Below are 25,596 nucleotides of genomic sequence, written 5' to 3'. Positions count from 1 at the left end.
TCAGAGCTGAAATGGAAATTGAGAGTGAAAAGGTTTTAAAGGCGTAACAGGAAGGAAACATCGCAGTTGCACTACGAATCAATTGTTAGGAAACGGTTAAGGAAAGAAAGATGGAAGAGAGAGAGAGTATGAATGGAGGTACAGTAAAATGAATGAAGGAGGTCGCAGCTAGAGACCTAAGGAAACGACGCTACAAAGAGCCTTAAATAATGCCTACAGTACTGTGTAAGTGTAGCGTGTTGTTTCAGATACACAAACAAAACACACACCAATGTCTCGACGCACAATGGACAAGGCTACAAGCTCTTTCATTTCCAGTCAATAACCTTCTGTCATTATCGGCTGCGTCTTTGCCTCTGTACTGATTGATTAATGCCTTCCCTGGCGTTGCAGGGTTCACGACTACGATTCATCATCATTCCTGTCGAGTATCGGTATCTGGTCCGTTATTTGTCCAGGAAATGCCGCGTCATCAAATTCATCAGTGTATGTGTAGTGAGGTGGTTATGTCAGATTTTTTTTTGTTTTGCTTATTAAGATAAGAATTTGCTTATTACAATGATAATGATGAGGATGATTTGTTGATATTTGTGTCGTTATTGTAAATGAACACATTCATACAAACTATATATATATATATATATATATATATATATATATATATATATATATATATATATATATATATATATATATATATATACATATATATATATGTACAGTATACATATATGTATATGTATATATATAAATATTTATATAAACACACATATATATAATATAAATTCATCCCCAAAACAGGATAAGAAAAGACCACTTTGACGGCAATATAATGACCCGGTTACAATAACAATTCCCAGAAGCATTAAATCTGCAAGAGACGACCTAATCTGAGAGAGAACAGAGCAGGGCAACGCCCCTGAGAACCCAGTGATCCTGCGGCAGGTGCGTGGGTATGCTGACGGAGATGACGAAGTTGGTGCAGTGCCCAGTCGTGGTCAGGTTGCCCCTCCTCTCGCTGGTCTTGTACACTGGGCACGAGTAAGTTGGTTCTGGGGGTATCTGCTCCCTTACCATCGGCTTCAGCCAGATCTGTTGGTCGATGGGGGACAGGAGGTCATTAATTGTCTTGTGATGTTAATTTTTAAATATAAATCATCTTCAATTTTCTTAATCAGATATTTTTAATTCTAAATTATCTTTTTCTTGACGAGACATTCTTAATTATGAATGATCTCTATTTTTCTTAATTAGATATCCTTAATCTGTATTATCTTGAATTTTCTCAATTTGACATTCTTAATTCTAAATCATCTTGAATAGGCAGTCTTAATTTTTAATTATCTTAAATTTTCTTAATTAGACATTCTTATTTCAAGTGATCTTTAATTTTGTTCATTAAACATTTTTAATTCTAAATCATCTTTAATTTTCTTGATTAGATATCCGTCATTCTGAATTAACTTTCATTTTCTTAGACATCCTAATTCTGAATGATCTTTAATTTTCTTAATCAGACATTCTTAATAGTAAATTATTCTTAATTCTAAATGATCTTTAATTTCCTTGATTATACGTTCTTAATTCTAAATGATCTTTCTCTATATTAGACACACTTAATTCTAAATGATCTTCAATTTTCTTAACTAAACATTCTTATTTCTAAATGATCATTAATTTTCTTTATTAGACGTTTTTAGGTCTAAAATGATTTTCTTTATTTCTTAATTAATTTCTTAATTCATCTGTTTTTCTAATTAATGATCTCTTCTTTCTGTATTTCCCATTGCCTTCTGTTACTTCTTTCGAATGAATACCATCACATTCTTTGGAAGCTTGAATTTCAAGTCAGTGGCCCTTTTGGTGGGCTTGTTCCATATGAATAGGGTTCATCTTCTGAATAATAATAATAATAATAATAATAATAATAATAATAATAATAATAATATAATAATAATAATAATAATAATAATATAATTAGAAATTCTTCATTGTAAATGGTCTTTAATTTCTTCATTAAATTTGGTGTGTCATCACTAATTCATTTCGTTAAAATGATCCTTTTGGTACTTTGTCAATAAAAGCCTAAGTACGTTCATCACTCACTACAAAGAATTCATTATTATTATTATTATTATTATTATTTTAAGGCTAATCAACCCTTGTGCGAACACATTTAAACCACAAGTTTGAGGAATGGAACATTTTTCAATATAAAAGTTAAGGAACAAGTTTCATCTTCAATGTATGTTAACCAAATTCTTTGTTTACCTGTTACAGAAATCTCAGGTGACCCAACAATTCAAATTTGTTTGCCTTTCAAACAAACTGCAGCCGTACCTGTTAACCTGACCATGCTAACCAAATTCTGCATTTGATTTTTTCATATAATTCAAGCATCTACAAACCTATCCTTATATATATCATTCACGCATATTCTTAACTCATTCGTAAGCTATAAACTTATTCTGTATGTCAAGAACATACTGGTAAGACATAAAGATAAGATTTAAAGACAACTTATACTCATTCACTTAAATACAATTTCAAAGGTATACAGTGATAAAGTATGCTGTATATATATATATATATATATATATATATATATATATATATATATATATATATATATATATATATATATATATATATATATATATGTGTGTGTGTATTTAGTTAGGTACCAGTTCGTCAACTATTACTGACTTCTGCTTGATCTAAGTCTTCCGTCAGACACAGATAGCTAGGGCCTTGTCCACCTGCCTAAATTACAGCCAGAACAGAATAGAACAGAATGTAGAATTTAGGCAATGCCTACAGTGCACCGCATGAGGTGCACTGACGGCACTAACTCCCTAAGGAGTAAATTACAGTCAGTGAAATTCTAAAGGGGACACATTCTCGAGCACCGTTTACCTTGGGCATAATCTCATGGGGCACTTACCGGGGGCATATTCTCGTGCAATCTCCTGGGCAGGGCTTCGTCCAAGCGACACGTCTCCGGGTCCCAGCGGGCGCCCTCCAAAAAGAGACCCCGGATGTAGGTGCCCACTTCCGGTTCGGGGCTGTCATCGTCCACGTCACAAACCTGTAAAGAATTACATTATAAGGTTTCGATTTGTAATGTATTCATTCTACGTTCTTTCAAAACTTATATTTAGAAGTTATTTCAACTTGCTTATTAAATATTCTTTGCGCGACTATTTAGGCAAATATTTCTTTCCTTCGCTCACCCACACATCCATTTATCTAACGACTAGTGCATTGATTTACATTAGTTTACTGTCATTTCGGATTTATTTATTTGTGTCCCGCTATCAGAATTCTTTAATCAGTTTATCTTCGTATTAAAATGATATCTTATCCTACAGTGAAATGTTCCATCCTAAGCCATTTCATAACAATAAAAAAATGAATGAAATTTAACAGTTTACTACACCACAGTTTGAAAGAATACTCAAGAAAAAAAAAAAAACAGAAATTATTCTAAAATTAGCAGGAACAAATCACCCTTCTCGACTGCACTATAAAGGAATTTCAAGGCCAATAGCACCTCATCACTCCTATTCAGAAAGAGTACATGTCTTTTGTAAATTGCTGTTAATGACACACAAATCACTGCTGATTAAAGCTTGGCAGATCAAAGACAGCACAAAGCTTCACATACTACCTTGGTTTCTTCAATGGCTTTTGACCTCATTTGATGATTGCTTCCTTTCTCCACTGAGAAATGGTTGCACTATTACTGAACTACTTCAAAAGAATTCTTTGTGAGGGCAAAGTACAGTTTTACTTGCGAACTCAGACGTATTGCTGCAAAATCATGAATTACAATCTAACTGTCACTTTTTTGTTTGGAAAAGAAGCATAATGGTTCTTGGTAATGTGTTAACCTTCCACGTAAACAATCGTCACTACATGGTGGTTTTCCTTCTGGAAGCATATGGCAACCATACCATCCAGGGGGCGTGGCTTAAAGCCTAACCTGATCTAAATGGAAAAATATTTTTGTTAATGCTAAGATTAAGAATCCTTGCTACTATTTACTAGGGGGAAAAGAAGTATAATGGTTCTTGGCAATGTGTTAAATTTCAAGATAAACAAAGGTCACTACATGAGGGTATTCCATCTGGAAGCACACGGCAGCCATTCCATCAAGGGGGCGTGGCTTAAAGCCTAACTTGATCTAAACTGGAAAAACATTTCTATTAATGCTAAGATTAGGAATTCCCGTTTGCTTCCAAGACCAATGCAATACATCCATAACGCAAGGGAAGCATATATCAAGTTTCTAACCACATAGTTTTGAGGAAAAAATGACTAAATTGCCAATAAACACCTGAAAATGAAAGGCCAAGAGATCGATGGCAAGCGTGTAGGCCCTGGCGTGGTTCTGGAGAACAGCCGTCAGGAAAGATTGCGTGAAGAAGAAGCCGCTGATCCAAAATACACGAGGAGTGCCGATCTCGAACCAGTTCTGAATGAAGAAGAGTTGTCATTCTAATACATTTATATGAAATATTTCAAATGAAACGACTGTTTACGAATTAGGCATAATATTTTCATAAACGGGTATAGGAGAATATTTCATGGCATGCAAGAGTATGTATAATCATGCATTCATTACGTTAGTACATTTATATACATTTATATCTTATGGTTGTACATTTATAAAATACCATACAAGCACGTACAGGTACATTACACACACACACACACACACACACACACACACATATATATATATATATATATATATATATATATATATATATATATATATATATATATATATAATATATACACGTGTGTGTGTGTGTGTGTGTGTGTGTGTGTGTGTGTGAGAGAGAGAGAGAGAGAGAGAGAGAGAGAGAGAGAGAGAGAGAGAGAGAGAGAGAGAGAGAGAGAGAGAGAGAGAGATGAATCATACGTGGACAAGACCAAAAGTACAACACCTGTGACAAACCATAGCAATAATTTATCTGCCAAAAGTCCATGAACCTGTCGATGAGAAGAATCCAATACATGAACAATCTATACATGATTATTCTTTAAGAAGGGAAGAGGTAAACAGAAGATAATGTCCAATAAATCAGGGAACCCTATAATGTAGGGTTTTCTATACCATACTATCAGGTATGAGGATCATTAAGGGAAGTTGTTATGCACCCCTAACAGGTTTCACCCAGGCCTTCTTCACTACTTCCTCCTCACATGCACTTACTACATGACCAAACCATCTCGTTCTCGACTCTCTCTTACCATATCCTTAACCTTTACCTCTCATACACTTCTGATTTCTCTCTGTCCTTATCTACTGCATATATCAGCCTCCATTACCTGTAGAAACTGGAGCCGCTGCACTAGGTCGGTGATATAGGAACCCAGTCCCTTCAGTGTCGGGTAGGACTTGGAACGCCACATCGCAGGCACTCTGCCAGTTCGGACGCCAACCAGCACCTCTTCCACCTCCTCCGAGAGGCTCTCGGATCCTGCGTAGGATTCATTCCAGTTAACGAATTATCCTGGTTAATTTGTTCTCTGGCTATTGAATTATCTAATAGCTATTTCTTCACAACCACTACCTTCCGTGTTACTATTTACTGATAATCAATCTATCTTTAATAATTATCAGTTCATCAAGTATTTGATAACTGATATTTCCTCAAATATTCAGTAATTATTAATTTGTTAGATATTCAATGTCTGCTACTAACATTCTTCATTAACTGCCAAAGAGTTATTCAGTGGAAAAGTAAGAATCAAATATCTAATAATTATAATGAAATTACAGACAGTTATTTTCACAGCAAGGGGGCATCCAGAGTTCTTAGCTTAGAACTAAGGACATTCAGTGGTTAAAATGACTAAGTCAGAATACTAAATTTAGACATCTTTACTTAATGTCTCCAGGTTTTTAGGGCCTTCAGGGCTTCTAAAACACAGCCCTGAGGTCCCCAGTTTTCCTAACAACATAAAACAACGGAAATCGAAAATTAAATTTTTGAATAATGTTATATAAAATATAGTTTTTGAATATTGTTAAAGCCATAAAAATGTCAATTTCCAATATCATTAGATATACTTTCTCTTTTGGCACCTAAATTAAAACTAATGCTTTTCCTCAAGTAAAAACTCGTGAAACTATTACATAATTGAACATTTCACCAAACTAAATCATCGTTTTATTCTCGTGTGTAAATTAGTAATAAATCAAGATTCTCCAATAATCCGCGACTCTCCCTCGTACCTTCCAGCGCCCTGAGCACGGCATGCAGAGTAGTAGTAATGGTGGCTATGAGGGTGTTGTAACGGCACATCTCTTGCACCAGCACCGTGTTGAACGACTGCTCTCTCCTGGTGGGGTATTTGGCCAGGGCGGCGTCCACGTGGAAGGGAGGAGGGATGCGGTTTAGGATGTCCTCGCAGGTGCGTCCTACGGTGTCTCCGTCGCTGCCTCCGTCGCCTCCAGAGGATAGAGAGGTCGACTGAGGAGATAAGAAGGGAAGGGCGTCCTTACTAAGAGAGTGTCGAAATGCTGTTTGATTTCGTTGCGTAAATTATCTGATTCTTCTTTCATATCTGAATGATCAGAAAATACATACATATATGCAATCATACATACACACATACGTTACGCTTTTGATAAAGGAGATAACTGGAATATGCTAAGTGATACCCAACAGTAGCCCAGGCTTGAAAAATGAGTATGTGCATAACCACATAAAATAAATCAGGGGTTGTTTGGAAAATAAATAAAGATGAAAAAATGTTAATGACGTAAATATTCAGAATTAAAACACAATTTTCATTTCATGTTTGAATGGTCAAAATGGATATACAAGCAATTTACATTCACACATACATTATATCGTCTGCATGCCATATAATGAAACAAATGAACAGTATCTCTGAGAGACAGAAAATAATGGCTAGAATCCACTTACTCCACCAAGAGTGAGTCGTGAAAAAACTTCATACATAACGGAAGAACTTACATAAGCATAAGTTCTACTAAGGAGCATTTAGGAAATTTCTACAATAATAAATGTAAAGAGTAAACAAAAACAAACTTACACAATAAGTAAAAAATATAGCGCTCACAGATATTTAAAAATCAGTAAAAATAAAATCTTAAAAAAATGGGAAATTATTCTGACAGAAGAGTTTGAGCACCCACCTGCGTCAGGAGGACGGCGGCGAAGAGCTTGTTCGTCTCCGCCTGGTCCTTGTTGATGCTGGCGTTGCTGTTCATGCCGAAGACGTGGGGCGGCGCGTCTCGGGGCAGCTCCGAAATGTGGGTCAGGTAGTGGTCCATGTCCTCGCCGTCCAGGGGCGTCGTGTAGACTCCTGCGTCAGGAGAGACACTGGTTTACGTTCCCTCTTGTACACAGACATTATTATTATTATTATTATTATTATTATTATTATCAAATGAGACCTCGACAACATTTGCAACTAACCCTGGTGGTCGAAGCTGTAGGAATCTCCCTCCACGACGCCAGGATTGTAAAACTTCCGTAGGATGGTACTTAGCGTCCTGCGGTCCCTCTCGTCCGTGACCTTCCCGCCGTAGTTGCACTCGGCCGTCAGGTAATGGAGGGCTTCCCAGGGGATCTCCTGCAGCAGGAAGTTTTTATTGGCGTTAGCTAAGCCTTCTGAGGTGAGATAATATTTCATTTGGTGTGTTTTGAGTCCCTAAGTTCGAGGTCATGTTATCAAGACCTCTTAATCCAGTGTCAAAAACACACTAAGACCATATTTCAAAAGTACGACCCTTCTGAACAGATTCTTCAAGTGACTAAGACTTCTGAGCCCAGGCTTTCTAACTAAGACTGCAGGTTCCACCTTCTTTCAAAACTGAGGCTTTTAAGTTCATCTTTATCAAGCAAGACCCAAGAGCCAGTAACTGACTCTAAAACTAAGATTCTCACTTCCACATTTTTAAAGTAAAACAGGACTCAGGACTCCAAAACTGACTATAGTTCTCTTGAGACTCTCAAGTTAAAGTGAGAGACTAAGATTCATAAATCCATGTTCTAAGCCAGACAGCAAAACCAAGGCTCTGAAACCAAGACTCAGTAGCCCAGTTTCTACAACTAAGAGTCTAAGTTCTGACATTTAGACCTGAGTTCACGTTTTAATACCAAGGGCTAGACTCTGAATTTAAGCCAGGAGAGTTAAGGCCATGAAATTAAGGCAGCTAATCAGAAACCTGCAATTTTGAGGTTCTAATGGTATGTTCCTTTCTGAGATGATGTTCAACCACCTGGTTTTGTAGACAGATTTTACTATACATTAATTAATCTATACACCTATTATCTCCAAAGGCTGTAAAGAAATATTCTGTGATTAAAGTGTAGCTTAAAACAATATAAATAAAATGAAAATACGTTTAAATATTTCCTTGCCCAAAGGACCTAAGTTTGGGCCTTTGTCATTAAAAAAAAAAAAATCAAAATCATTAAACTAGCGTACAATAAGAATATGTTTGAAATTGTTCTATAACAGATCCTCTTACCTGATCCAAAGATGTTTCTAAGAAGGAAAAACTATAAAAATTACAATAAAATTCCTGAGACGATTTGATAGGTATGAAACGTAAAAGAAAAGAGAATATTACAGAAAATATTTACTGAGGCACTAAACTACTCAGTGCTGAAATATAAATAGATTTACTTATTGATGTTGTAACTCTCTTTCCTGATTATCCTCACATTAATGTATACTCTTCACAGATTAAAAAACTACCACTGAAATGAATACTTATATTTAAAATGAGCATCAATTAGCAACTCATTTACAATATTCTCTTATTACTGAGTTTAAAAACTTTCAAAGAGAGTTACTGGTATGTTTATGGTGATTTAAAAAAATCTTAAAAATTAAATAAACACCTTTGGAGGGTATTATTACACAAGTTTAAAAGTGCTGCTTGTAAGCTGTGGTGCTTCAATAATTTTATCAAAAAAAAGGTAGATGGAAAACTTGGTTCCATATCTACAAAAAGTGCAGTTTAAATCTTTAAGAGGCTTTAGTAACTTTCCTAAAAAACTAAATAAAAATTTATGGCAAAAGTCATTCCAAACTTTAAAAAGTGCAATTTGTAAGCTGTAGGTGATTCTACATACTACCTTTCCTAAAAAAAAAAATTAAATGAAAACTTTTGATAAAAAAGTTATTCTCTATAAAAATGGCAATTTGTAGAAACCCTCTGTGATGCCTTTGGTAATTTCGCCTAAAAAATCTAAATGAAAAATCCAGAAAACGTTTCCGGAACTGGATATTATTCGGTCTGGAATCCCCAGTGTATCGATCTGTTCCAGACTGTGGAAATGATGCTGAGAATAATCTCTGTGAGATCTCTTATTACGACCTCGAAGAGGTGAAGACTGTCTCTGTAGTCTTTCGTGTGAGGTTCAGAGAATGGTGATGTCATGGGTAGTCTTCATGAGAGAGAGAGAGAGAGAGAGAGAGAGAGAGAGAGAGAGAGAGAGAGAGAGAGAGAGAGAGAGAGAGAGAATTGGAATAACTTCATTTCAGTTGCAGGGAAAGATAACTGGAGTTGAATGATTTCAGTTGAGAGAGAGAGAGAGAGAGAGAGAGAGAGAGAGAGAGAGAGAGAGAGAGAGAGAGAGCTGAAACTAAATGAATTTAGTTGCAGAGAGAGGGTGAGAGAGACAACTGCAGCTAAATCATTTCAGTTACAACAGAGAGAGAGAGAGAGAGAGAGAGAGAGAGAGAGAGAGAGAGAGAGAGAGAGAGAGAGAGAGAGAGAATCACACAACGATCACTCAGTGGACGTGTACGATACTTGCCAATGTCCTGGTAGCAGCCTACTACAAAAAAAAAAAAAAAAAAATGTGTTCCACTGACATCTCACATGAGAGGTGACACATCAAAAAAACTCTCAAATAAGCTGGAAAATGAGTCTCATAATGTCTCTGAAACGTCTCATTTTGATGTTTTTTCTTTTTTTTTTTTCCTTGCTCACCGTTGTGGAAGATGGATCGATCCAGAATTTGACGAAATTGAATGAAAATAAAAGGAAAAATTATTCATGAAGCCAATTTTTCTTTCTGTTTTTGTGTGGTGACTGAAGGATAATGGTGTTTATAATGACTTGCCTCTATTTATATGGAATGGCTTTGATGTTTATAATGACTTGCCTCTATTTATATGGAATGTATTTGATGTTTACAATGACTTGCCTCTATTTATATGGAACGCATTTGATGTTTACAATGACTTGCCTCTATTTATATGGAATGTTTTGATGTTTATAATGATTTGCCTCTATTTATATGGAATGTATTTGATGTTTATAATGACTTGCCTCTATTCACATGAAACATATTTAATTTACCATAGTAATTTTTAGAAAAACTAAAGAAAAATCTGTTCTAATCTTATATCTATTTATGGGTAAAAAATATGATCTTTTATAGATTGAAAATACTTGTTTATACTATAAAAAATGTGTGACTTAGTGTTATGAAATTTTAGATATAAAGTTAATAATTTACAGATCAGTCAAAGAATTATTTACAGGGATTAAGGTTGAAAATATACAGGGATTTAATTTATGAGTGTGAGAAGCTTTTATAGGGAAAAACGTGAATGTTTATAGGCTTATGGGGAAATAAATGTATTTATTAATATATACAAGTAAAAAACGCATTTTCTTTATAGCGTACAATCAGGGCCACCGAAAATAGATCTATCTTTCGGTGGTCTCGGTATAATGCTGAATGAGCCGCGACCCATGAAACTGTAACTACGGCCCGTTTGTGGCCTGGCCCATATCGCTGCCAGACGCACAAATATGGATAACTTTAACCTTAAATATCATCAAAACTACTGAGGCTAGAGGGCTGCAATTTGATATGTTTGATGACTGGACGGTGGATGATCAACATATCAATTTGCAGCCCTCCAGCCGCAGTAGTTTTTAAGATCCTGGGTGCGGACAGATAAAGTGTGGACAGAATAAAATGCGGACGGACAGAAACAGCCGGCACAATAGTTTTCTTTTCAGAAAACTAAAATATAGACATAAACATTGAATTAGTTACGGCAATTATCATAAGGCGATCTGAATAATAGACTGGTATTTGCTTATGAAATTCAAGGCAAGGTATTTTGAAACATGTAGATGACATAATTATGTTCATCATTAACCTCAGGGTTAATAATTAATATTTATCTAGTGAAGAGTTACTGCCAATTATAGAAATATCTCTAAAGCACAGCGTTAATTATCAATTATCACGGTATCTTCAATATATAATTAAATTATTAGTTATAAAATTTCCTGTGATAAAATTATTAATTATTTACATGACTAATGAAAAACAAAAATAAACAGTAAGATATGATTAATATCTTATCTTTCATTCTCAATTATTCTTAGTTTTAATATGAGAAGGATAATTTTAGCGGGAAAGTGAATTATCCCCAAAAACCATAAAACTTAAAGTCTATACAAAATGAAATTGTTATTATTATGTATATGTATATGTATATATATATATATATATATATATATATATATATATATATATATATATATATATATATATATATATATATATATATATATAATTTATCTTTTATATACACAGTCTTTTCAAACTACTTCCAATCTGAACTGATATTGGCAAAATACTATACTAAAATACACTAATTTATGTACAAAGAAATGGTCTTTTAGCATAAACAATTGATAACTTAAACCTACTGTGGATGTCTCACCTGAAAATGACACAACGCAAGCAAATAATTCTGTTTCAGTATAAAACAAAAAGAGCACTACAAACGAAAATAAAGTTCAGCAAAATAGCTGTAACGTAAGTATGATAAAAGTTTATGTAAGAGAAATGTGTAAAAAAACCTGGTTAATTATATATATATATATACATAAACACACATTTATGTGTATATGTGATTTATATCCACAGCATAAAAGAACTCAAGTTTCTTGCTCAACATATATCACAGCAGCGTTTTCTAACAGGAAACAAAACAATTCTCTACCGATGCCGAGATAGAACTTTGAAAAAACTCAAGTCTGAAATCAAGCTGTGTGACACGGCAAAGCTGAACATTCTGGAATCTGCCTCGAAATAAAGAGACGGAGGAAGATCAGGAGGCAAAATAAACTAAATTAATAAAAGGAAGAATGAATCTGGGATGGGACGGGTGAAAATGATAAGAAAGGCCAAGCGCTGGGACCTGTGAGGTCATTGAACGCTGAGAATAATTTTGAAACAATTGTTAGGAGAGGGTTGAGGAAAGTAAGATGGAAGAAAGAGAATATGAACGGAGGTACAGTCAAAGGAATGAAAGGGGTTGCAGCTAGGGGCCGAAGGGACGCTGCAAAGAATCTTAAGTAATGCCTACAGTGCACCGCGTAAGGGGCACTGATGGCACTAATCCCCATAACGGAGGTAACATGTCTATGGGAACAAGAACATAAAGAACAACTGAAAAAAAAAAAGGATTTTTAGTAAAAAGATTGAGAGCACACAAATTAATACCAACTCCTTGACTTAGGTAATATCTTACAGGTCTTCAAGATTTTTGCTAATAAATTTTTTTTGTAGGAAGAATACTGAATCAATAATGTACCTTACTAATTTATTTATATTACATATTTTTTTATTTATTAATTTATCTTTTTTCTTTTCTAATAACTGATCTCTTCTTTCTATATGTCATATTATCTTTTGTAACTTCTTGCAAATGACCACCATATTCTCTGTGAGCTTGAATTTCAAGTCAATGGCCCCTGTGGTGGGCTTGTTCATTTTAATAGGGTTCATCTTATGAATAATAATAATAATAATAATAATAATAATAATAATAATAATAATAATAATAATAATAATAATAATAATAATATCAGAATATATCATTCAATCATTACATAAGTCAAGGAGAGGACTCTTAAAAAAAAAAATTCTCAAGAACGCCAGCGTTAACCATACTCAAGTTTAATATTTCATGCAACAGTTTGTCTCTGACATACAAATAACAGCAAATCATATTTCCATTTGGGTATTTATTCTACAAGGACAAGAAGACAGGTTAGTGTACAAACAACTAACAATGTTGACAACAGAGGTAGCTCACAAATAACTAACAATGTTGACAACAGAGGTAGCGTACAAATAACTAACAATGTTGACAACAGAGGTAGCTCACAAATAACTAACAATGTTGACAACAGAGGTAGCTCACAAATAACTAACAATAACTAACAATGTTGACAACAGAGGTAGCTCACAATGTGACAACAGAGGTGCTCACAACAAATAACTAACAATGTTGACAACAGAGGTAGCTCACAAATAACTAACAATAACAATGCTCACAAATAACTAACAATGTTGACAACAGAGGTAGCTCACAAATAACTAACAATGTTGACAACAGAGGTAGCTCACAGACAGCTAACAATGTTGACAACAGAAGTAGCTCACAAATAACTAACAATGTTGACAACAGAGGTAGCTCACAAATACCTAACAATGTTGACAACAGAGGTAGCTCACAAATAACTAACAATGTTGACAACAGAGGTAGCTCACAAATAACTAACAATGTTGACAACAGAGGTAGCTCACAAATAACTAACAATGTTGACAACAGAGGTAGCTCACAGACAGCTAACAATGTTGACAACAGAGGTAGCTCACAAATAACTAACAATGTTGACAACAGAGCCAGCGTACAAACAACAGCTAAGAAGCAAACACAGAGCCTGCATCCCACCTCGTACGACGCAAGCAGATTGCGCAGCTGTTTGGCCGAGATCCTGAGATCCGTGTCGGAGAAGGAATAAGGAACGTTCCAGCCCAGGGGTCCGAAGAGACGGCGTTCCTGGACGACGGCGTGGAAGAAGCACAGGGAGTAGACCATCCTGCGGAACTTCGTGGAGGACCCGGTGCCCATCAGGAAATCTGGCTCGGACAGCGGGTCCGATAAGTACAGCCTTTGGATGGAAGAGCAGGTGATTGTAGGAGGCGACAGGGACATTCTATTGGTACGTGTCGGATAAGATCATGACTGAGTTTCTTTGTTTTAAGGAACGAGCAGCGGCAGTTGAGTGAAGCGGGTGTTCTGGACTGTGCATGATGAGGCTTTCGAGGGATTTAGCATTCATCTTAAGGGGGGGGGTGGGGAGGGCCTTGTGTATGTATAGTTAACTGCTCATGTCCGTGTGTAAATCACTTAAAACTTCATTCCGGTAACGAAAACATTTACTCAGTTGCAAAGCTTGACTTCATCAGTGCGTAAAAAGGATTCTGTTTAACCCAGAGAAGCGGAGATGAATGTTATTTAATTGTTCTGGTTTATGGATACATTCTAGTGTTATTTAGTTGAGGAAGACTTTAGGAAACAGGAAAGATTTAGTAGAAAGATTGTTAGATTGTCGCCTGAGAGAGAAAAAGGCCAAACGGGGCTGTGGTCACTGGAAAAAGAAGAGGCTCTTGTAAACGCTAGGGGTACCTGGAAGCTTGTTGTCTTTGGGGATTCAGATCTCTGTGAGGAGGCAGGAAGGGTTATTTACATAAAGGCATTGCTCAAGACCACCGCTGGTGCAGAGAGAGGAGAGAGAGAGTTTATTCACTGGACGAACACCTTCTGACTAACCTGTTCAACTTGTTGACAAAGAGACTGGGAACACGGAAGAAAAGGGGGGGAAAAGGAGAAAAAAGCAATGAGCACCTGGACTGAATGAAAGTGAGGCAGACTGAATCAGAGCCAGTTTACCTGTGTGGAAACCCTCAGCTTGATAACATTAGTTTTAGTTTGCAGTCTTGGGAAATAAGACTGATTCTTGGGATTGACTTTAACCCCAAAACTTAATAATAAAAAAAAATTAACTAATTTTAAGCAACGCATTTAACATTACAGGAACTGATATAAAAGTTTCCAAAAGGTAAAAATGGATACTTGACAGGAATATGCTGTTTGTCTTTTGAGAAATCAGGAGAAAGCCAAGTTCCTTCTCAAGTAACTAATTGCAAGAACAGCTGCCTCTTGTCCCTCAGACATTTTTGGAATAGATACGATTATTTTAGGACAGCTCAAATAGTCTGTTACTTAAGGGAACGGTACTGAATTGCCTGACAGCTCAAATACTCTGTTACTTAAGGGAACGGCACTGAGTTGCCTTTTTCTTTTCGTCTTTTAGACATTAAAAGGAACAGTGGCCAATCCCATTTAACCACTTACATAAATAGTTGCCAATTCATTTTTGGACACTTAAAGGTTCAAATCTTCTAGGAACTTGAAATTGTACAGTAGTTGCTAATCATATTTAGACGATTAAAGGGACGTTTGAGAGCTGTTTTCCGGGAACTGGAGGGAACAGATGCCAATCATTTGTAGACAATTACAGGTCCCAGACTTCCTGGGACTTGTGGGCATTTAAAAGAATGCCTGCGAACTTCCTTTCAAGAAACTGAAGGAACAGCTGCCAACTGGGTTTAGACTTTAGACAGTTAAGGAACGTTTTCGAACCATGTTCCAGGAACTTAAGGGAACACTTGCCAATCAGTTTTAGCCAATCACAGGAACTTGAGGGAAGAGCTGCAAATTTTTTGTAGACGAAGAAACGGCTTCGAACTTAGAGGAGAAGTTGCCAATCGTCCTCTAGAAGATTACAAGAACACTTGCTCTGATATTCTACGCACTTAAAGGAACAATTACGAGCCACATTTTCTAAATATCTGACACAATATCCCATCTTTGCTTTAGGCATACAATTTTGGATTCAACTCTTGTACAGAAAATGGCGTAGATCAGATTTTGGTCAAACACAAAGAAAGAAATAGATTTTGATGAAAAAATAATGCAAATATGAGACAAAAAATAAGACAAAGATTAAGGTGATATGTAAGATAATACAATTATAGGACAAGATTGCGTTGACTAAATAATACTTTATAAGACTAAGAGTACGTCATTTTAAAATGATAGTTTTTAGACAAAGACTGCATCATCAGCAAGATAAAAACTACTTTATTCTAAAACATATATCACACTTATTTCTCTAATAAGGTCATTTTCTGAGGCTGGGAAAGTGGAAATGCACTGTTATATAACAAAGACTACGTCTAAATATGACAACATATTTTTTTAGAAGGATTATTTGTAAGAGGGTTACCCTATGGTCATCAAAGAAATATGAAAAATATTAATCACACATACGACAGACCTTGTCATCCATACTGCCCTAAAATGAAAGACTGCAGTATCAGCAAAAATACAACACTGAGAAAAATGGCAGAAACTGCAGTTTTCCCTTGCCTTCCTACTGATTTTGCAGACACTGCAAATGGGACCCCTTAAATAAAGCACTGAAGAATCATTCTGAAACTGCAGTAACTTGTGTATTAGTGTTTCACGAGCCCAATAGGTGGCATATCTCAATTTCGAGAATTTTGCAGATGCTGTAGTTTTTCCATTTTAGGGCAGCATATACATTAACATGCGTTAAAATAGGGAGAAGTCACTGGTAGTTGCCAAGCCAGATAGCATCCAATCACTCAATCTTCCTTCTGATTTACCTACAGGGCATCAAGGAAAAAAATATCCCGAAAAATATCTGAAGGATGGCTGTCCCCAAACTGTGACTCAGAGACATCTGTGGTCTCCAAATATGAACGAACCTTTAGCTCAGAATGACTTCGAAATGAAACAGCTATAACGTGAATGAAAGGAGAAAAATACCTACATGTTGTAAAATATGATTTTGAATATCAACATAGCTGAAATAAAATCAATAATCCCAAAATATCTAAATGTTGTAAAATTGATTTCTTTGAGTATCATCATAACTGAAATAAAATTAGTAGTCAAAAAGCTCTTTTCAGTACATAGACATTGTTGCATTTCTTGAAAGCATAGGCCGGAGGCCCAAAGGTGGCCAGGAGGCGAAAATAAAAAATATTACGTAGGGCTTTGAAAACACACACACAAACACACAACCTTGAATTTTGACTGTAGAAGTCGAAGACCTTAATCGGACCCAAAGCAAATAGAAGAAAATGATAAATAAAAAAAGATTTTCCTAACACAAGGACCTTGAATTTCTTTTAAACCAAAGGCCAGTACCCTTATCTATCCTCCCCACCAAAAAAAAAAAAAAAAATTATCAGAAATTGATAAAAAAAGTAGCAGACATGAAAACTGAGAGACTCAGGAAGACTCACCTCTTCAGGTTCGCCCTGAGGCCCTTGGGAGGCTCCGTGACCATCTTGATGCTTGACTGCAGGACGCTGACGGGGAAATGGGCGGCAGGGTAGCTGGTTAACCACAGCCTGAAATCGGCGTGGGTCGTTTCCGGGTTGAGGTCTTCGCAGAGCTGCGTAGATGAATGAATAAATAAATAAATAAATAAATAAATAAATAAATAAATAAATAAATAAATAAATACATAAATAAATAAATAAATAGATTAACTAGACGATAAGATTTAGGACACTACAGTATACACAAACCTGATACCCAAATCTAGAACAGGCCCAAATAAAAAGAGAAAACGTGGTGTTTAAAATCGGAAGGAACCAACAAATTGCATTTTACTTATTATTATTATTATTATTATTATTATATGAAGACGAACCCTATTCATATGGAACAAGCCCACGGGGGCCAATGACTTGAAATTCATTCTTTCAAAGTATATTATGGTGTTCATTAGGAAGAAGAAAAGGTGCAAGGAAAACGCAACAATAAATTAATAAATAGATAAAAATGTATTGAAATGCAAGGAGAATAGCGTTAGGGTAGTAATGCATTGCACCATTGCATGAACTTTTGAACTGAAGATGCAATGCAGGAAGGAGGATTAAATGAGTTAAAGGAGAGGGACTCACCTTCTCCAGCTGGGGCATGAAGGACTTGGCAAGATGGCAGTTCTGCAGAAGGACCCAAGTTCCTATGCGCATTCCTTCCTCGATGAGGCGTCTCGCCACAGGGCCCTGCCCTTGACCCAGGGACACGCTCTGCAGGCGGTCTCCGCCCATGCCCTGCGGGTGGGACAATCATATCTTAGGAATTGCAACTCAGTTGTTTCTCAGTCGCCCTATCATATCACCCACAAGATCATATAAAAGAAGAACACTGAGCCCCTAGTTGGTGGCAAATACTTGTAAAAAAAGAAAATAGTATTAAAATAGTTGATTGGTACTGGTAGAAAAACTTAGTCTTTCTGGTGAAAGTAACGGTGGGTAACAATATTTCTCAGTCGTCTTTTCATATTGACCAGAACATCAGACAAAAAAGGAGAGTTAAGCCTCGTTTGGTAGTAATATTTGGAAAAAATGAAAGTAAAAATAAAAAAAAATTGGTTGGTGTATCTAGAAAACTTGGCTATCTGGTGAGAGCAATGGTGGGTAACTATATGGCCTGGCAAACCAGGAGCTATTCCTCAGTCGCCTTATCATATTGCCCACAAGCTCACATTAAAGAGGAGAGTTGAGTTCTAGCTGGTGGCAATGCTTCAGAAAAAAGAAAATAAAAATAAAAAAGCTGGTTGGTGATTGCAGAAAAACTGTGTCTGTCTGGTGAAAGCAACGGTGATTATGGCCTGGAACTACCAAGAGTTATTTCTCAGTCTTTTCATATTGCCTACAAGTTTATACAAAACAAGAGCACTGAGCCCTCAGCTGGTGACAATGCAGAAAAACTTGTCTTTCTGGTAAAAGCAACTGTGGGTAACAATATGGCCTGGCAACTTTGCAGCCTAAACTCTTTGAGTAATCGTCGAAAACCTTTTGTGTACCTGGTCCTCGGCAAACTTGAGGAGGAGGTTCGTCGGATCGGCTCCGGGCGTCAGGAGGAAGATCAGGGGAAGACAGCAGTTGGAGTCCACGTAGGTGCGGGCCAGGTCGAATGGAGGGGCCTCTATGTAAGCCTTGCCCAATAGATCTGTGGATTTGAAAGATAGACAAGTTTCAATACTTTACGGGGGAATTTTCCCACCACGAAAATGATTAACAACAAATAAAATCAAACCGTACATACAGAACTGAATTGGATAGAATTGAATATATAGAATTTAGGCCAAAGGCCAAGCACTGAGACCTATGAGGTCATTCAGCGATGAAAAGGAAATTGACAGTAAAAGCTTTGAAAGGTGTAACAGGAGGAAAACCTCAAAGCAGTTGCTCTATGAATCAATTGCTAGGAGAGGTTGGAAAGTAAGATGGAAGAAAGAGAATATGAAAGGAGGTACAGTAAAAGGGCAGAAAGGGGTTGCAGCTAGGCGCCGAAGGGACACTGCAAAGAACCTTAAGTAATGCCTACAGTGCACCACATGAGGTGCACTGACGGCACTGCCCCCACCCACCCCAACCCCACCCCCGGGCCATACATATAGAGTAAAATCAAATCTATGAAATCATTCAAAATACAAAATGAAGTAAAATACATATTTCAAAATTTACTCAAGAAAAAAATATATATCTGTGTATGTATGTAAACATCTATACATATCAACAAAACTTAACACATTCACAAAATAATCATTATATAGAAACGAAATACATCGATAAAACGTCTCCTACAAAATAAAATACGCCATGAAACATTAAGTCATTAGCACAGGAATATACACAAAAGTTCTCACTGCCACTGAAATATTCCTACCCGCAACGTAATCCTGGATGGCAGCCACGACCTTATCCGGGCGGAGGCACCGAAGGACACAGAGCAGCTGCATCCTGGACAAGGGCTTCTCCGGGTCGCAGGGGATGGTCTCCTTCTGCGGGGACTCAGACTCGAAGACTCTCCGCCAGTCAACTAGGTGAGTCTTGCAGTCGTCGACGAGGTGCTGGTGATATCAAGTGAAAAAGATCTCTCTCTCTTTCTCTCTCTACACACACACAGACACACACACACACACACACACACACACACACACACACACATATATATATATATATATATATATATATATATATATATATATATATATATATATATATATATATATATATATATATGTTGTTATAATACTTGATTGACTTGTGAAAGGCCATGATTGTATTCTCATGCAGGAATGAGTCCTTTATGTACACTGTAATCAATTTCACTCTGTTAGCCTAAGCATTGAATTTGATACCTAGTAGATAGTCAACTGTGGTGGGTCACAGACAGCGTGTAGAAGAGAATGACTATTATCTAGACAGACAGCTGTGTAAAAGAAATAAAGTTCTCAAGGAAGGAAAAACAATAATAGCTGGAAACAACAAACAGCAGGGCACCTTTAAGGACCCTAGACAGGAGAGCCACTGGAACTGCTGCCAGGACGTCTCTGGGAGCCATTCGGGGGCGGGATTAGGCTCAGGATCAGCTGCGAGAGCCACGCCGCCCGTGAGGAGGAAGAGCCACTCGGAGTCCTCCACCTGGTTCTCGGATCTCTGGAGGTTGACGCACATCAGGAAGGAGAAGACGAGTTTGTCCTGGAATGGGGAAAGAGCTCTCATGTATTTTGTAGTGAGACGATTCTGTATCATGTGGGGGAACTGTCTGTAGGAGAAGGAAAGTACTATCAAGACTAAGGTTATATAGGATGGTAAATTTACTGTGGCTATATTGGATACCAAGATTTCTAACCAGATATAAAATGATTTACATGAATTGGTACTATCCAGTAATAAAAATACAAATATTTTGCATCTTGTAATGGAAAAAGCAATAGCACAGGGAAAGTACTATCAACAAATGGGACTATTTACAGAACAGCAAGCGAACAGTATTACTATACACAGGCCATGAAGAGTACTAATCCAGACATAAAATGATTCACATGAATTAGTACTATCCAGTAATAGAAATACAAATATTTTGTGTCTTGCAATGGAAAGAGCAATAGCATAGGGAAAGTACTATCAGTACTATCAAGAAATGGGACTATTTACAGAGCAGAAAGCTTACAATACAATCCAGGAGCAGAACTATACACACCAAGAAGTAATACTAATCCCAGATCAGGGTAACCACTGCCTAACCTTCTCAAAGAGCCCAGTGCAGACATTGTGGTACAGACTCAAGGTGAAGTGACTGCTCAGAGCCACAAGCCTGTCGTTGAGCTCGCTCGCTTTCTCCGAGTTGTCGATTGAGTTCGAGAACAGGTTGACGAACCAGGACAGCGAGTACTGGTACATGGGGTCGAGGCAGGTCAGGTCACGCAGGGTGAAGAACAAGATGGAGGCTGTCACGGCCACAGGGCGGTAGCCCAGGCGGGTGGCGTTGATCTGGAGAGGATGTGAAGGGAGACATGTAAACATCCTGGGCCTGTTTCATTGCAGATTTGAAAGGCTCTTTATGATTGGTCCAGCTTTCAGGTGAGGGAGCTAATGCAGCCAATGGGAACGCTCGTTGAAAAATGGGATAAAGGTGGCGGACATGGCAGCCATATTGTTAATGTTTCATGGAAGGATAAGCAGACTACTCATCTTTGAACAGATCCCAAGAGCAAATATGTAGGGTAAAAATTTTTTTTTCACTAAACAAACACACTTAACATCCACAAACAGAATTGGTAGCTAGTTATCATTATCATCAGCATCACCAACTTTATCACTACTATTATTATTATTATTATTATTATTATTATTATTATTATTATTATTCAGGTGAACCATATTAACATGGAGCAAGCCTACAGGGGCCACTGACTTGAAATTCAAGCTTTCAAACAATATGGTGCTCATTAGGAAGCAAGGCATCACCAGTAGCAATGAACAGAAGCACAAACAGCTATATTTAGCTTCATCACTATTATTATTATTATTATTCAGAAGATGAACCCTATTAACATGGAGCAAGCCTACAGGGGACACTGGCTTGAAATTCAAGCTTCCAAGGAATATGGTGCTCATTAGGAAGCAAGGCACTACCAGTAGCAGTATGAACAGAAGCACAAATAGCTATATTTAGCTAAAAAATAAAAAATTGGTAAAAAAACATAACCTCTTCCTTCAGTTACCTTCTTCTCCGTTTCCTCAGCGATGGCCTGTTTCTCCTGCGTCTCCTTGACGAGTCTGTTGGCGTCGCTGAGGATGTTGATGGCCGTCTCGTCCTCCAGGATACTGCCCTTCGACGAGGACAGGGTCGACAGGATGCGGTCCTCTAGCTCTTTCAAGTTCCTGTGGGAGGAGGAAGATTTTTGCAGGTGATTTAATGATTTTCCAGAAGATAAAGTACGAAGAAATGAGAGATTATCGGGAGATTTAATGAGAAGATAGTGTGAGATAAAATGGAAGTTCTTCCAGAAGATGAAGTAAGAAGAAATAAGAGATTATTGGGAGATTTAATGAGAAGATAAAGTAGGATGAAATCGAAGATTTTGCAGGAGGTATAGTAAGAAGAAATGGGAGATTCTGGGGAGATTTAATGAGAAGTTAAAGTAAGAAGAAACAGGAGATTTTCCGGAAGATAAAGTAAGAAGAAATGGTAGATTGTTGGGAGATTTAATGAGAAGGTAAAGTGAGATATAATGGGAGATTTCTGGGGAGATTTAATGGAAAGGTAGAGAAGGCAAGATGGCAAGATTTTTGGGAGATTTTCCGGAAGATAAAATAAGAAGAAATGGGAGATTGTTGGGAGATTTAATGACAAGATAGTGTGAGATATAATGGGAGATTTTTTTTGAGATTTAATGAGAAGATAAAGTGAGACATGTGAGATATTTAGGGGAGAGATTTAATGAGATGACAAAGTAAGAAGAAAATGGTGACTTTATGGGGATTTAATGAGAAGACAAAGTAAGAAGAAATGGGAGATTATTGGAGATTTACAGAAGAAAGGCAAGATTCTGGGGGATTTTATGGAAGACAGAGTAAGAAGAAACAGATTTAGGGGAGATTCAATGAAAAAAAAAAACAAAATAAAACCTTCCCTTGACCCCAGGAAACACTGACACCAAAGTGACCTCAACTCAAGGTACAACTCACTTCTTATTCTGCGCCGTCTGGAGCATGAGGGTGACCCTCTCCTCCTCGAGCTCCGGCTTCTCGTGGGCAACGACGAGGGCCAGCAGCTGGTCCTCGAGACCGGCACCCGTCAGGGCGAAGTTGACGAGGGTGACCTTGACTGACACTTCCGGGACGTAGTTCGGGTTGCTCAGTTTTGTCGTCAGGTACATTCTGAAAGGCGACGAGGAATAATAATAATAATAATAATAATAATAATAATAATAATAATAATAATAATAATAATAATAATAATAATAATAATAATAATAATAATAATAATAATAATAATGAAATTTTATGTATTATTATTATTTAATATATGTGAATAATTTTGCTAAAGAAACTTTCATTACAAAGATTGGTACACCTTTCTTTATTTCTTTCTATAAATCTTCAACTGAAACCCATTATCATGGGGAGAGAGAGAGAGAGAGAGAGAGAGAGAGAGAGAGAGAGAGAGAGAGAGAGAGAGAGAGAGAGAGAGAGAGAGAGAGAGAGAGTGTTATAGGGAAAGGTATTACACAAACAAATATGAGGCAATAGAAAATAAAACCGATGCATCTGAAATTCACGAGACGTCAGCAGCAGAGAGCAGGAATGCATTTGCTCCTTGCTTAAACATTTGGAGGTCAGAAGATTCCATAATTTCACTAAGCAAGCTATTCCACCTTTCAGTTGTAGCCATGATGAAACACCCAGCAAACTGGGTATTTAGTCTGATACTAGAAAATGACATTATTTGCAGTATTTGCCTGCCTACTGTTGTTAGCAAAAACACCTGGGTCAAGGAAAGGAGAGTGCAGGAGATATTTGTCGCTGTAGTACCTGCATTGATTTTCCAATTAACCTCATCTAAAATCTACCGGGTATTCATTGACCGCTTCTCCCAGCTATATACAGGTGGAACTGGCCTGGTATACCTGACGATCTTGTCTAATTAACCTCACCTGACATCTACTCAGTATTTAATGGTAGTGTTTGTTAGATTAATACAGGTGGAACAAGACTTGTTTAACTGACAATCCTATCTAATTAACCTCACCTGAAACGTATCCCTGACAATCCTATCTCATTGACCTCACCTGAAATGTATACCTGACGATCCTATACAATTAACCTCACCTGAAATGTATACCTGACGATCCTATCTCATTAACCTCACCTGAAATATATCCCTGACAATCCTGTCTCATTAACCTCACCTGAAATGTATCCCTGACAATCCTATCCAATTAACCTCACCTGAAATGTATACCTGACGATCCTATCTCATTAACCTCACCTGAAATGTATACCTGACGATCCTATCTCATTAACCTCACCTGAAATATATCCCTGACAATCCTATCTCATTAACCTCACCTGAAATATATCCCTGACAATCCTATCCAATTAACCTCACCTGAAATGTATACCTGACGATCCTATCTAATTAACCTCACCTGAATTCTGCCGAATACTCGATTGTGGCATCTCCCAGCTTGATACAGGTGGAACCGCTCTGCTTAAAAGTCTGCTTCAGCAACAGTGGCTCTAGAATCGGATCTAGTTCTTCTCCTACGTTCTCTAGGAGCACCTAAAAGGAACAGTAATTAAGAGAAAGGATTAGAGGACCTTACATTGTTTACAGCAGGGCCTAAATGAAAGAGAATTAATTAAGAAAAAGGATCAGAGAATTTTGAATTGTTCATTCAGATAAGTCGATATACATGCCGACTGAGTACTGATCACTGATGTTTGCTATTTTTTTCTCTTTACTTTCTTACTCTCTCTCTCTCTCTCTCTCTCACACACACACACTAGCTGTGACCAACAACAGTCGTATCATAAGATATATAATTCACTTCTAAGCTCAACAGATTTTCAATTAAAGGATCGAACGGGAAGAGAGAGAGAGAGAGAGAGAGAGAGAGAGAGAGAGAGAGAGAGAGAGAGAGAGAGAGAGAGAGAGAGAGACTGACTACAATAACTAACCGGCTGCCCGAACTGGACGCAGTTTTCCAGCGTCCGGATAAAGTCCGGATCGGATAGTTTGACCACCTGGAGCGAATTGTCCTTCTCCATGTTCCGGATCCACTTGTTGGCCTGACCCTGGGGGTCAATCAGGAGGGGCCAGCGGGTGGTGTTGCTGGGAGGGGAGAGAAGAGAGGTCACCGAGGTCACAAGTTGTGTGGGAGAGGTCGGCGTCAGTAATTGGTTATTTCAAATATTTGGCTGAAGTCCCAGATTATATTCAGTTGAAAAACTGCACCGTTAATAATAATAATTAATAATAATAATAATAATAATAATAATAATAATAATAAAATAACACTAACAATAATAATATACTCAGTTGAAAACACTGCACAGTTAATAATAATAATAATAATAATAATAATAATAATAATAATAATAATAATAATAATAATAACTCAGAAAGGTCAATCACTATCAAAAGTGCCAGGATTCCATTATTCATTTCCCATGAAAAGGGCAATTACAAGTTAATAACTGATTCCTTTGGTTAATGACACCCACGTTTATCAGAGCAAATGCATGGATATTTAGTGAAAAAGTCAATGCGCAGATAATCGCCCGAAAACAGTTAATAATATAT

General features: G+C 37.0%; 1 protein-coding gene across 1 annotated transcript in view; it reads right to left on the bottom strand.

The window, feature by feature from the left end:
* Nucleotides 1–823: 823 nt before the first annotated feature.
* LOC136849447 (dynein axonemal heavy chain 7-like) overlaps nt 824–25,596 on the bottom strand; it is a 73,319-nt gene continuing 48,546 nt past the window's right edge. The window contains 18 exon segments of the mRNA XM_067122798.1: nt 824–1,092; nt 2,945–3,088; nt 4,340–4,477; nt 5,341–5,492; nt 6,251–6,488; nt 7,181–7,350; nt 7,464–7,620; nt 13,777–13,996; nt 17,226–17,377; nt 17,892–18,044; nt 18,800–18,945; nt 19,666–19,849; nt 20,283–20,480; nt 21,030–21,275; nt 22,010–22,169; nt 22,977–23,168; nt 24,440–24,573; nt 24,972–25,125. Of these exon segments, the coding sequence (XP_066978899.1) occupies nt 886–1,092; nt 2,945–3,088; nt 4,340–4,477; nt 5,341–5,492; nt 6,251–6,488; nt 7,181–7,350; nt 7,464–7,620; nt 13,777–13,996; nt 17,226–17,377; nt 17,892–18,044; nt 18,800–18,945; nt 19,666–19,849; nt 20,283–20,480; nt 21,030–21,275; nt 22,010–22,169; nt 22,977–23,168; nt 24,440–24,573; nt 24,972–25,125 (3,145 nt within the window). The 3' untranslated portion in view covers nt 824–885.

Source organism: Macrobrachium rosenbergii, chromosome 21 (genome assembly GCF_040412425.1).
Source record: "Macrobrachium rosenbergii isolate ZJJX-2024 chromosome 21, ASM4041242v1, whole genome shotgun sequence".
Lineage (NCBI taxonomy): Eukaryota > Metazoa > Arthropoda > Malacostraca > Decapoda > Palaemonidae > Macrobrachium > Macrobrachium rosenbergii.
Note: the sequence above shows the minus strand (reverse complement) of the source record. Positions and strands in the feature narration are given on the sequence as shown.